This window comes from Nothoprocta perdicaria, unplaced genomic scaffold, assembly GCF_003342845.1.
Source record: "Nothoprocta perdicaria isolate Ctin4 unplaced genomic scaffold, notPer1 scaffold_451, whole genome shotgun sequence".
Lineage (NCBI taxonomy): Eukaryota > Metazoa > Chordata > Aves > Tinamiformes > Tinamidae > Nothoprocta > Nothoprocta perdicaria.
The window spans coordinates 32,766-45,005 of NW_020455701.1; the positions used below are offsets into that span (position 1 = coordinate 32,766).

Below are 12,240 nucleotides of genomic sequence, written 5' to 3' on the forward strand. Positions count from 1 at the left end.
ATCCACGGCATGCAGGGACCAGGCAGACATATCCATGGGCACACGGTCCCTCTGGCTGCACTCCTGGATCCAAAGCATGGAGGCGTCCAGGCAGCCCGTGTCCCATGTCCATAGGGATGTGGCCCCTCTAGATCCTTCACCCAGAGAGGGGAGGGATCCAGGCAGACGTGTCCATAGGGATGCAGCCCCTCTGGATATGCTCCTGGACCCGCAACATGGAGGGATCCAGGCAGACGTGTCCACGTCAGGACTTGAGCGCCGACTCCACCAACCAAGGGAGACTTTTCCTTGCGGAAAAGCCCCTCGGCAGCAGCCCCAGGGGCTTCTTTCCCCCCAGCCGGTCCCACAGGAGCAGCCCGGGCTCCCCAGGCCCCTCTTCCAGCCCCAGCGACCTTCCGGACGCCTCCTCTTCCGTACAAAGGCCTTTATTTGACTGAACAGCAACCAAACAGGCACGTAAGCGGAGCGCGGGCAGCGCAGCAAGGCCGCCGGCACGGACACGGCCGGGACAGCGGGAACACGGAGCCCACCGGGGAGCAAGGGCTGCAGAAGGCGAGAAAATAAAAACAAACCTAAAAAACTCTGCAAAAATAAAGAGATTCTCCTCAAGCTACCAGACTAAGAGAATTAAGAGGGTTTTCTTTTTGTGGGTGGATTAAACGCTGAAGAACCAGGCATTAAAACGGGTACGCAGCTAGGTCCGTTTTCCTGAAGGATGCCTTTAATGTGGTCCATATGATACAAGCCAGCTGAGGGTCCTACACGACTCACTGGGGAGGGGGGACAGGTTTGCACAGACCTGGGGACACAGGCACGTGGAGAAGGGCCAGAGTAAAAAGAGGAAAAGAAAGAAAAATGAAAATAGTAATAAAAAAAGGAGAAGTTGCCGAGACGAACGCCCTGCTTGTGCACTCCTGGTCCCCGCGGAGCCGGGCGCGCGCCGACCCCGCGCGCTCAATGCCCGCCCGCTCATCACCAGCACCCCATCCCGCCGGCTCCAGCTCTGCCTTTCCCCAGGGAAAACCTCCAGCCCTCTTTCCTAAACGCTTTTACTGGAACTCAAAAAAGAGGGGAAAAACCAACACTCCCGGACTCAGATCCACCCCTGCGGGCCGAGGGGCACGGAAAGGGGCCAGGGGACAAGAGACAAAACTCGTCTTGTTTCCRTGCCCCCTGTGGCCGGAGGGAAGCCCCGAACACGGAGGCGTTTCCCACCTTTGCCACCTTTCCGTGGCGGGGACACGGAGCGCGGGCCGGGCCCATGGAGCTCCCTGCCCTCCTTGGCCCCTCCACAGGGGCCCTGCCTGCGGAAAGGTTTCACAAGTATAAAATCAAGTCAAATCACTCAAAGACTCTGAATTTAGGACTACAGAGGCGATTCCGATGGAGACGCGATTCGGAGATGCTAGTTTAAAGTTTCAGGAAGAAGACAGCACTCATTGCAGTAATACCACGGGGGTGGATTCCCTCCCCTGCCCTCTATTTCCTGCTACTCTCGGTGTCTGAGTTATAACACAATGTACATCTGTGGTAAGAACGGCGCGGCCGGGGCGCCGGCAGCCCCACGGCATCAGAAAGTCCATCGGTCGTGTAGGTGGCTGTCGCTGCTGAAGCTGTTGCTGGCTGCGGCCTCGGGGCTCTGCGGCTGCCGGGTCGAGTCCTCGCCGTTCAGGCTCTTGCGGCACACGGGACACGTGTCGTGCTGCAAGGGGAGCGCGGGCTCAGGCCGGCGCCGGCGGCCGCCTTCCCYCGGGACGCCGGCGCCCGCCGCGGCGCCCGAGCTGCTTCCCGCCCTCCCCGGGACCGTTTTCCCGTGGGGATTCGGGCTCCGCTCGCAGCCGGCGGCGCCCRCGGGGCTCAGCCCCAGCACGGAGGCTCCTACCAGCTCCAGCCAGGGCACGATGCAGCTGCTGTGGAAGAAGTGGTTGCAGGGCAGCTGCCGGACCTGCTCCGCCACCGTGTAGTCCTCCTTGCACACCGGGCACTCCAGACCCGTATCTGCAAGACACGCAGAGCCAGGGCACGCTGAGCAGCCCCCACACACTTGGGAATCCAAAGCCCAGGTTTTTCGGGCGCAGGGGAGGCTCGTGCCGCTCTCCGCTGGCCCGGACAAGGGCAGCAGCAGGACAGGGACAGGGACGCACGCGGCTGGCTTTGCTTGGGGACACTGGCAGCAGCGGGCAGGGAGGACATTCCTACTCCTTCCTGGCAAGAGAGGAGGGCGAGGGGGCAGTTCTCACCCCCCAGGGCACAGCACAGTCACCGCCAGCGGGAGGGAAGGAGGCAGCACCAAGTCCCGTCCCGCGGGACCGGCAGCCGGGGGCCTCTCCCGCCTCCGTTCCGGAGGATCCCCGAGCAGAGCAGCGTGTGACGGTCGCCACGTCTGCCAAGGCCCCGCGCGGCTGCGAGCGACGCGGCAGGGACGGCAAAACGCAGGGTCCCTGCCTGGAACCAGCCCCGGGCCGGGGTGACGCTGCCCCGAAGCGCCCCGAGGAGCGGGGACACCCGGCGGTGCCGCAGCCGGCCGAGCCGCGCCGGCCCCGCGGCCGCTCCAGCATTCCCGCATGGAAACACGGGCGCTGCTTGGCTTCCCAGGCAAGAGACAGGCGTGTATAAAAYGAGCCAGACAGAAATATCTGTCATGGAAACAGCCTTTCTAATCAAACAGTGTCCTAATGGAGCATTTTAGTTTCCAGGAATAGCACGGCTCCGAGGGGAAGGGATGCTTTGAGCAGCCTTCAGAGGCAGCCTTCTGCAAACACAGGCAGAGACATCATCTGGAGGAGCTAATTGCAAAACCATAAACGCTACAAAAGCCCCACAGGTTTCCTGCAGGCTGCATTACAGGAACCTGTGATCTCCACATGACATTTCGGGGCTAATTCAGCAGGAATATGATCAGAGCCTGATCTCCCAGCCCTACCGCGAGCCAGCCTGAAAGGGAGGAAAGCAACACGCAGAGCCCAACGTTAACGAGACCATGAACAACAGAATGAACAGGAGCTTTCAGAAAAGGCCAAGCAGTCAGTCATGGCTTTGGTCTGCGCAGCGCTYCGAGCCTGCACAAACAAGCTCTGCACAGCGGAGGTTTTTGCTTTCAGCTCCTGACGGGCTGCGTTGGCAGAGCTCTGGGGTGAGGGGCCAAGAACTGAACACCAGGGACGACAGCAGGAGGAAAGCTGAGGCTCTTTGGAGCTGAAAATCCTGCCTATTTCCATTGCTGAGTGTGGCCAGTGACTGCCGAGGACGGAGCAGTGCTGCCCTCTACCCCCCCAGCTCAAGCAGGCGCCAGGGACGCACAGCGATCCAGCAAAGAGCCTGATCCTTGGCCGAGGGAACAGGGAGCTCTCAGGTCCTAGGAACAGCACTTCCCAGCCCTGCCCTGGCCCGCTGTGCATCAAAGCCTCTGGAGACACGAGGTAGGCACGGGGCACAGAGCAGCAGAGGATACTGAATTGTACCTACCGACTTGTTCCTGAGTTACTGTCACTGTGGGGAGAGATGAGATTTTCTCTTTGTCAGCTGGGGGCGGTCCTGTGTTTTCCAACTGTCCCAAGAGCTGGAAAGAATGAAAAAAGAAAAACACGCTGTGGTTGGGAGCCCCGACACAGCGAGCAGGTGCAGAGYGTCCCCAGCACAAACACGGAGCACCACGGCCTGCAAGAGCAGGGCAGGAGCGGCTCGGCACRGCGTTGGTGCCGCCAAGCCAAAGGGAAGGGCAACGATGGACACGTGGGAGTGGGTTCGTTTAGTGCTGCAGGATAGGGAAGCCAAAGGGAGGCAGTGGATGCGCTGTGAGACCGTGGATGGTCAGGGAACGGTCGGAGAAGCACTCGTGGGAGCGTCACTTGTTGGAAGGCCACATTAAAGTGGGCTGTCAGCGCGCRGCTGCTCCTGCTGGGCGCCGTGGCCGAGCTCCAAGGGGAGCAGAGGACTCAGCTCTTCATCCTCCCCAAGCCACAGGGGGAAATGGCTCCAAACTGCTGGCTTTGGTGGGAGATCCAGGCCTGACACACAGCATTTTCATGCCCAGCAGCTGCTGGGCCTGTTGCAAGGCGCCTGCCACCCCTGCRCCACATTTAGGTTGGCAAAGAGGCAGACTAAGCTCAGGTCCAAGTCCSAGGCCTCAGCCTCCTCCTCTGAGGAGGGCACAAGCAGCTGCCGAGCAGGAGGCCAATGAGCTTCTCCAGCCCTCATCTGAGACCAAGAGCCCTTCTCCAGCAGTGGGGCTGGCGGGTCAGGAGCCCAAGAGAAGGAGACGCAAGAGGCACCGGTGAAAACCAGAGACCAGGGGCTCGGGTTTCCCTCCAGCCGGGCACGCATGGGTCTTACCTGGGTRACAATGGCATCGAGGCCGCTCTGTCCCCACGCATAGTCCCCGGGATTCGAGTGCAGCATCCCACTCCTGCAGGCGGGAGCAGCAGGTCAAGGAATTATTTATGGACACCAAACCRGCGCCGAGGTTCACGTGATGCGCCCAGAGAAACCCCTGGCCAGCAGGGGAACCGGTGACCTGGGGACACAGGGCTGCCGGGTGCCAGACAAGTGCTGCTCGCTGGGCTTGAGGAGCGCCACGAGCAAAGCTGCAAGGCAGCCAGGCTTGCTACTCACCAGGAAAAAGGGTGCTGGGAGCCAGGAATCGCTGAGTTCGCAAAAAAGCCTGCAAAGATCTGTTGTATTATCCTGAAGGGGGGAGGAAAGGAAAGAGAGAAGGAACGAGCTGAGCAAAGCAGCGGGCRGCAGCAGTAACTGTCTGGCAAGAAGGGGCTGCTCCTGCCCCGAAACGCCGCTGCGCGGCTCAGATGCACGCAGGAACCGCGGAYGCTCTTCGGAGAGCGTGGGAGGGCCCGCACAGGGACTGAGTTTCCCAGGCATCGACTTGTCTCCGTGCGCTGCTGCAGCCACCTCTCCCACCACGCGGCTCCTACCCAGCCTGGTCGGTGCCCAYAGGGACAAGGGGCAGAGATTTGGGCGCGAAAACCCACGTTTCAGCGGTGCTGGGAGCCCCCCACCCCCAGCGCAAGGGCCCCAGGTCTGCCCTGTTTCCCTGGGGATTACACGTTTCTTAAGGAAGAGGGAAAGAGGCTCTTCCAGAGGACATCCACCACTCACCCTTCGATAGCAGGAGACCTGTCGGGGCGCGAGCTGCCCCGGGACCGGTACCTCCTCGTCATGGGCAGTCGCGGCGGCCGGCTCGGGCCCCACAGGTCGGCGTGTGCTTGGTGGCCCCTCTCGTTGTCTCTGCTGTCCTGATCCAGTGARTTGCTACTCAGGAAGGGTCGGAAGTCCGGGAAGAACATCGTGTGGTCCAAATGGTCCCAAAGCTGGGGAGACAAAAGCACACACGGCTCTGTTACCAAGCGGGTGGCTCCGTCACGGCGCTGGGTCGGCCGCCCCGCGGGCGCTCGGAGCCGCCGCGCAGACCCGGCCGGCGGAAACAAAGTCCATCGTGACAAAAGCAACTGAGCAAAGCCAGAGGGTTGCCATGGCTCCCAGAAAAGGAGTCTGGCAAATACGCTTAATTATCGCCCTAATTAATCAGCTGTCCYGCCCCCTGGAAGACCAACATGCTGACGCCTTTCTGCCACGCGCAATGCCAACAGGACGGGGATTTTGCCGAGCCACCCCCGGCATTACGAGGGGCTGCCTTCCCCAAAGGGCTGAGGTTTGGGGGGATAACCCTGGATCTGAGCCCGTCCCCAGGGCTCTGCTCCGTCTCCAGCTCATGGCAGGGCAGGATGTGCCCGTCCTCGAGCCGCAGCTCGGAGCCGAGCACCCTCCGGCCCCGCACGCGCAGCCCCCTTTGGTTTCAGCCCATGTGGAGGCCTTTCTCCCACAAGTGAGACTATCCAGGGATTAAAATCACAGCTGATGCTCTGCTAAGGGGAGGGCACCCAAGATTTATGGGTTTGGGATAAAAAAAATTGCAGGCTGTAATAAAACAGGGAGCATCAGACGAGAAAGCGCCGGGGCGCCGCGAGGGAGCCAAGCGCCACTCGCCCCGACCCACTCGCACTCCCTCGAAGGCGGCGGCTCGAGCAGAGCCCTTGGCTTTGCGGCAGGAACTAAACCCGAGCGCTGTTCCCTTCTCAGCCGCTCTTCACCACAGCAGGAGCGGCCGCATTTCCATTGCCCACCAACTCGGCCTCTTTGGAAGCGTCTCGCGGTGCCAGCCGGGCACGGCAGGGAGGGCAGCAGCCCCGTTCACGGCCGCTCTCCGAATCGACACCCCGCAGACGAGGGCTGCGCTCGCTCGCTGCTGCTCRTGATGAAGACGCAGCTCTGCCGGCCCGAGAGCTTCGTTCATTATTAATCCAAAATGCCATTTACACTCGCACAGCGCGAGCTCTCTGCAGACTGACACGGGGGCCCCGCGGAGGGGTCGCCCCACCTGGCTGCGACGCCGGCATTCCGGGGACACCGCGCCGGGAGCAGCGGCAGAAAAGCAACAGGAGACAAACGGAGCCCCGTGAGGAGAGGCAAATCGGCCACAAACACCAGAATGTGGAAGCRAGCAGGAGGGATCCGGATCCGCAGCAGCGCTGCGAAGGAGTTTCTGTTAGTTGGGCCCCCAGCAGCTCCGAGTACTTTATCTACTCGCGAAAATCCTTTTTCTCCTGCTCAAAGAGCAGATCCCTGGCTGCTCTCGGGTCTCCTGACGATGCCAACGGCCCCTTCAAAACAACCCAGCAGGTTCCTGGGGTCTCTCGGGACGGGCCCTTGCGCCAGGGGAGCTGCCGCCRCGCGCGGGGCTCGGAGCAAAACGGGGCCCCACTCACCTCTGCGAACTGCGTGGACGGGCTGTCGTCCAAGCCGCTGCCATCCAGGAAGCTGCGGAGGAAGAGGCGGGTGAGAGCGGCTCGGGGCCGCGGGCACCGGCGCAGGGACGCGGCAGCTCCCGCGCGGGAAGCGGCAGCTCCCGCGCGGGAAGCGGAGCATCCCCGTGGCGGGAGCAACCCTGTATCAACGCCCGGAGCCAGGCGCAGGGAAGGGCAGGGGTCAGGGTGAACGTGTCCCGGATGCGGGATTCCCTGGCGCTCCGTGGGAACCCGCGGAGCTGCTTCCTAGGGACAGGAAAAGGAATGCTGAAGCTAAAGGGCTCCATGAGTGGGAATGGTGTTAGGTGCTCCGAAGGATCCCTCCTGCCCTAGGTGACAGGTTCACACCTACATTTAAGGGAAGGACAGTATGTGCCATGAYATCACGGCTCCAGTGGCAACAGGCCCGATTCCTGCAGCGGGAATTCCCAGATCGCCAAGGATCACGGAACCGCCGTCGCCCTTTCGCCTTTGCCTGACCCCAACCCAAACCGAGCGCTTTGCTCAGCAGTTATTCAAGGCTGAACACAGTAAATAGAGCACTGGGCAGGCAGCCCTYGGGATACAGGGCACTGGGCAGGCAGCATTTGGGATACAGGGCACTGGGCAGGCAGGATTTGGGATACAGGGCACTGGGCAGGCAGSATTTGGGATACAGGGCACCGGGCAGACAGCATTTGGGATAGAGGGCAGGTAGAATTTGGGATACAGGGCASCGGGCAGGCAGGATTTGGGATAGAGAACAGGTAGAATTTGGGATACAGGGCACTGGGCAGGCAGCCCTYRGGATGGCAGCGTGTCCCGCAGGGCGCCTCGTACCGCTCACGCGGCCTCAGGAAAGGCACCTCCTCAAAGGCACCATCTGAGCGCCGGGCAGGAGAGCCTTGTGGCTCGACACGGGTGAAAAACAAGGTTAACTCACTGAAATTTAAGCTTGATTCCTAAAAATAATAGTGATTTTTGCTCTATTGGAGCAAACAAGGAGACCTCAAAACCCCGTAAGAGGTTTTGTCCATGGGACCCTGTTCTGCTTCAATTTAAAACTCCCCTCGTACCAAAAACCCTCCCTCAGCCCCTCAGGTGACTCCAGCACGAAACAGGGGCTCCTGTATTTCAGTTCCATGCGGCACGCGGCGTTTKGAGACGAGCTTTTCCTTCCCATCTTTGCTCCCCGTTTTGTCCTCGGCGTCGGCAGCGCCTGGGACCTCCGTGTGCGCTAAGACGAGCGACGCGTGGCCCGTCCCTTACCTGGAATCRTCCGTGACTTCTTCGATAAAGCCGGACTCGCACCTGGGACAAGTGTATTCCTGTGGAGAGAGAGCGAGGCGGCGTTAGCTTGCAAATCCAGGGAAGGGGCAGCGCATGGACACGGAGCACAAGGACCTAACGCGGATCCTGGGCTTCCCCAATCTGCAAAGGCATCCGGGATTTTGGTTTTATTGGGGGACCTGGAAGCCCTGTGGTGCCGGCAGGTACAAACAGCCACAAGTGACGATTCCGGAGCAGAAAAAGGCCGTTACCGACGTCCCGCACGGTGAGCGGCGGCCCCAAGGGAAGGATAAGGGCTCCTTGCCGCCCTCCCCTGCCCCGGGCAGGGTGTCGAGGAGCCCGCGCGGTGCCACCCGCTCCCGGTTGGCTCTGTCCCCTGCCCAAGGTAGGAGCCCAGAGCAGCGAGAGGAGGCTGGGTCCGGCTGGATCCACAGGGTCGGTGCCGCTGGCTCCATGCTGGGACCTCACGCCGCACCGCAGCCCACACGGACGGTGCCGTCAGCAGCAGGGGACATCCCAGGGGCTTTTCCCCCTCCTCCAGGCACTTCCATGAGCAGGAAGAGCCCAGGAGAGCCAGGCAGCCGTTATGGGCACCGGCACCTGCTCTGCCCCTCGGCGGCCTCCAGATTCACGGATCTGCTTCAGTTTAGGACAAGGCACGGCCCAACCCCGAGGACTCCCTCCGGATCCGCCCTCCGGCTGTGCACCAGGGCAGGGAGCAGCTCATTCCCAGCAGGGATTTTCACCCCAGAATTTTGGGAAGAGTGGGAAGCTCTTCCCATCTCACCGGGGCTTTTGGGAGTGCAGATTATCCCCGGCAAGGGAGCAAACCTAGTTCAGAGGGTACCACGATCCCCCTCGTTTTAGTTGGAATGCCGGCTCTAGGGATAGCACACACTGGGAAAAAAAAGGAACAAATGGAGATGGCAAATGCGTACAGGAATGGTGAATTAGTATGTTGAGGCTGAGGCTTTGGGCAGAGGCAGAGCCGGGAAGGGATTCCCRGGCTCCCACGCAGCGCCCAGCGGGAGCGTTTGAACAGCCTGGGTGGGAAACGCAGCTCCCGGGACACAAGAGCTCACCCCGCAATCCCGGCCCATAAGAAAGTCCTTCCCAATCCGGCAGCATGCCGGTGAGCAGGAATGCGCTGCCCTCCCAGGCCGCCGGAGCTGCAGGGACACGGCGGCAAAATCCCAGCGGAGCCGCCGGCCAAGGGGGTGCCGGGATGGGCTGAGCCCATGGGGTTAAACTGCACCCCAGCTCTCGTCCTTCCGCAGACGGGAATGTTGGCACCGCCGGTGACAGACAGCAAGAGGCTGCCGCGCTGGGGCTTCGCCGGCCGCTTCTGGAAGCTTTTGGAGCCTTTTTTATGTTATAATCCGCACGGAAATTACCAGTGTCCTGCCCGAAAGCTCGACTACGGAGTCAGAGCTTGAACGGAGATAAAAGCAGCCTGTGGGATGAAGGGCCGTGAGGAGGCACCGAGCGGTGCCGCGGAATGGGACGGGAGCCGGGGGCCAGAGCCCCCGCCGTCACATCCCGGCTTTTCCGAGGGTCCCATGGTGCTGTCCCTGACAGCTCTATCCCTGCTCCGGGCTTGTTGGGCGCCGCGTCCTGGGAACCGCCAGCCCCGGGTGCCGGGAGCCCAGGGTGTCGCGTCCCACAGTGCCAAGGGAAAGGCTTCCCTCCTGCCATCCCATCCCTCCGGCTTCACCTCGGGCTGGCCGTCCGCATCGTCCAAATGGAAGATAAACCGAAATCCCGGGAGCGGCCGGACCCTCGGGCAAGCGGGACCCTCGGCAGGATGCCGCTGCATCCCGCTCACCAGGGCCGCAGGGCAGGCAGGAGGCAGCCGGATGATCCCRAAGCAGCCAGAGGCTCCGCAGTGCCAGGGAAAGCTGTGGCAGAGCGTGCCGAGCGGCCAGAACCGCACGCGCCCYCAGAAGCATCACGGAAATTTGGGGAGCGTTGGGATGTTTGAACCTAACGGCCTCCCCAGCTTCCTGGAAGAGGGAGGGCTGCTCCGCACGCCCTCATTTTCCATTGCCTTTTACCTGAGCCTCGTCCCTTGGCGCCGGGCACARATGCAAGGCTCAAATGTCACGGGCAGGTAGTTTTACGCACGAGGGGGGTTGTGTGTTCCGCTAGGGGAGAGCGAAGCCGCCGCTGCCATCCCTGCGACGGGCGCCGCAGGACGACGTCGCTCGCGCCCGCAGCTCCCACCTGCCCCAAGGCCCGGCCTCGGAGCTGCTTCCTCCGGAGCAGGGACAGGGCCCGTGTCACGGGCAGAGGCGCCCGCCGCTATAAATATTAACGGCTCCGTCACCGGTGGTGCCGCTCTGCGCATGGGGCCATCGAGCACGCGGCCCGGCCGCACGGCACCGTCAAGGACTCGTCGGCTGCTGCGGCGGCGCCCGGGCGCGCAACGAGGCTGGGAGACGCGAGCAGCGCCCGCGGGCGAGGCGGCACCGCGGGGACGGGAATGCGACGAGGGGCTCGGGCCCAGCGCAGCACCCAGGCTGCTGCAGGAGCCCAATGTCCTGCCTGGCCCTTCCCCGCGGGCCCCTCCACGTTAGGCCAGGCGCAGCCGCGTGGCCGGGACCCGCCAAGCAGGTCGGGCTCCCGCCAAGCCCGGGGCTCCCGTCAGCCCGGAGGCGGCACCGAGGGGCTGCACGAAGCGYTCGGCCCTTCCGCAGGGCTTGTCCGCATCCCGGGGCGTCCCGGAGCCTTCGCCCGGCCCGCGGCTGCCGTCGTTGCGGCCGGAGCAGCGAGCAGGCGGGAGCCGAGCTCGGCCGCGTCGCTCCGGCAGGGACACAGGGAAAGGCTGCCGGGCCGGGCGGACGGAGTCGGGGGATATGGACACGTCCTGCCCTCCATGAACAGCTCCAGCTTCTGCCRGACAATCCACAGCTCGGGGCTCCGCAGCCCCGGGAATTGCCCTGCTGGGGTAACAGGAGCTTTCCCAGGGAAAACCTCCTCCGAAGGGCACTGGGCTGCGCTTCCCTTCACAGCAAGGATGCCGAAGAGGCGGCCTTGAGGACGAGGCCCTCAGGGATGGATGGGGGGCAGGAACCRTCCCACTCGCAGCTGCAGGGAATGGGGGGACATCGGGTGCTCCCGGCCCCACATCCAGAACGGAAAAACCTGGGAGTTCTGCAAAAACTGAAGCAATTCCTTAGCTTGGCAGGCCCAAGCTCCAAAGGGATTATTCGTGCAGCACGGGCAGGATGCAGCTGTGCTTCTCCCTGCATTTCCACCCGTGCTTCTAGAACCGGCATCACCCGCGCGGCTCCGGGAGCCGAGAGCGGCATCAGAGCGGCGGGGACGGAGCCGCGGGAGCCCCGCGGGCGCCAGCACCGAGCCGGGTTTCTGGGCGCTCTCGAAATAGAAACTGGAGCGGACGCACGGGGAGCGGCGGCCGAGGCGCCCTGCCCATGTCGGCCTCACGGAGCGGGGCCTCCGGCGCGGCCGCCTCGGGAAGCGGCTCCTCCAGGCCGGGAAGGTGGCGGGGGTGGCCGTGGAGGCACCTCCCGTGGGGGCCTTGCAGGACAAAACCGGCTCCGGGCGACCCGGGAGCACCGGGGATCCGCGTCTGGGCACGAGGGGCCTCGACAGCTCTCGGGCAGCAGCACTTCCGCAGAAAACAGAGCTGGAAACACTGGAAAACTGCTCCAGTCGGCAGGATGGGGGGGTGCGAAGGGAGGGCTGAGCACAGTTTGGGAGGCAGGAGGGGAGGGAGACAGGGCAGGCCCCCTGGCACACAGGGCTGCTCCAGCCAGTGATCCTGGGAAGGGCCAGAGATCCCGGGAAGAGGCCAGAGATCCCGGGAAGAGGCCAGCTCCAGGCTGGGCCCCCTCCGCACATCCGCACGTGGAGCCGCTGCAGCCGGCAAGGCGGCACCGGGAACAGCGGCGGCTCCAACGCGCTGGAGCAGCAGCGGGGGAGAAGCGCCGGGACACAGGGCCGGGGTGCCGGGATGCCAGGACACCCGGGAGGCGCCGGGACGCGCCGGCCGCGCTGCGGATGCAGCCCCAGCAGCCGGGACATCGCCCTCGGTGCCGCCGCTCAGCCGGGAAGGACACGGACACCAGGGGGTCATTCCCTGCCTGGGAATCCGGGAAGGACACGGACACGGGGGGGTCATTCCCTGCCT

General features: G+C 63.3%; 1 protein-coding gene across 1 annotated transcript; it reads right to left on the reverse strand.

Annotated features, from left to right (window-relative positions):
• Window positions 1-1,123: 1,123 nt before the first annotated feature.
• RNF115 (ring finger protein 115) lies at window positions 1,124-9,215 on the reverse strand. The gene is made up of 10 exons (XM_026046651.1): window positions 9,170-9,215; window positions 8,935-8,984; window positions 8,067-8,125; window positions 6,780-6,831; window positions 5,113-5,324; window positions 4,612-4,683; window positions 4,333-4,405; window positions 3,466-3,559; window positions 1,883-1,998; window positions 1,124-1,702 (listed from the first exon to the last, which is right to left on the reverse strand). Exons 1-10 carry the CDS (start codon window positions 9,213-9,215, stop codon window positions 1,571-1,573), a joined length of 906 nt encoding a protein of 301 aa, XP_025902436.1. The 3' UTR covers window positions 1,124-1,570.
• Between the last annotated feature and the right edge of the window lie 3,025 nt (window positions 9,216-12,240).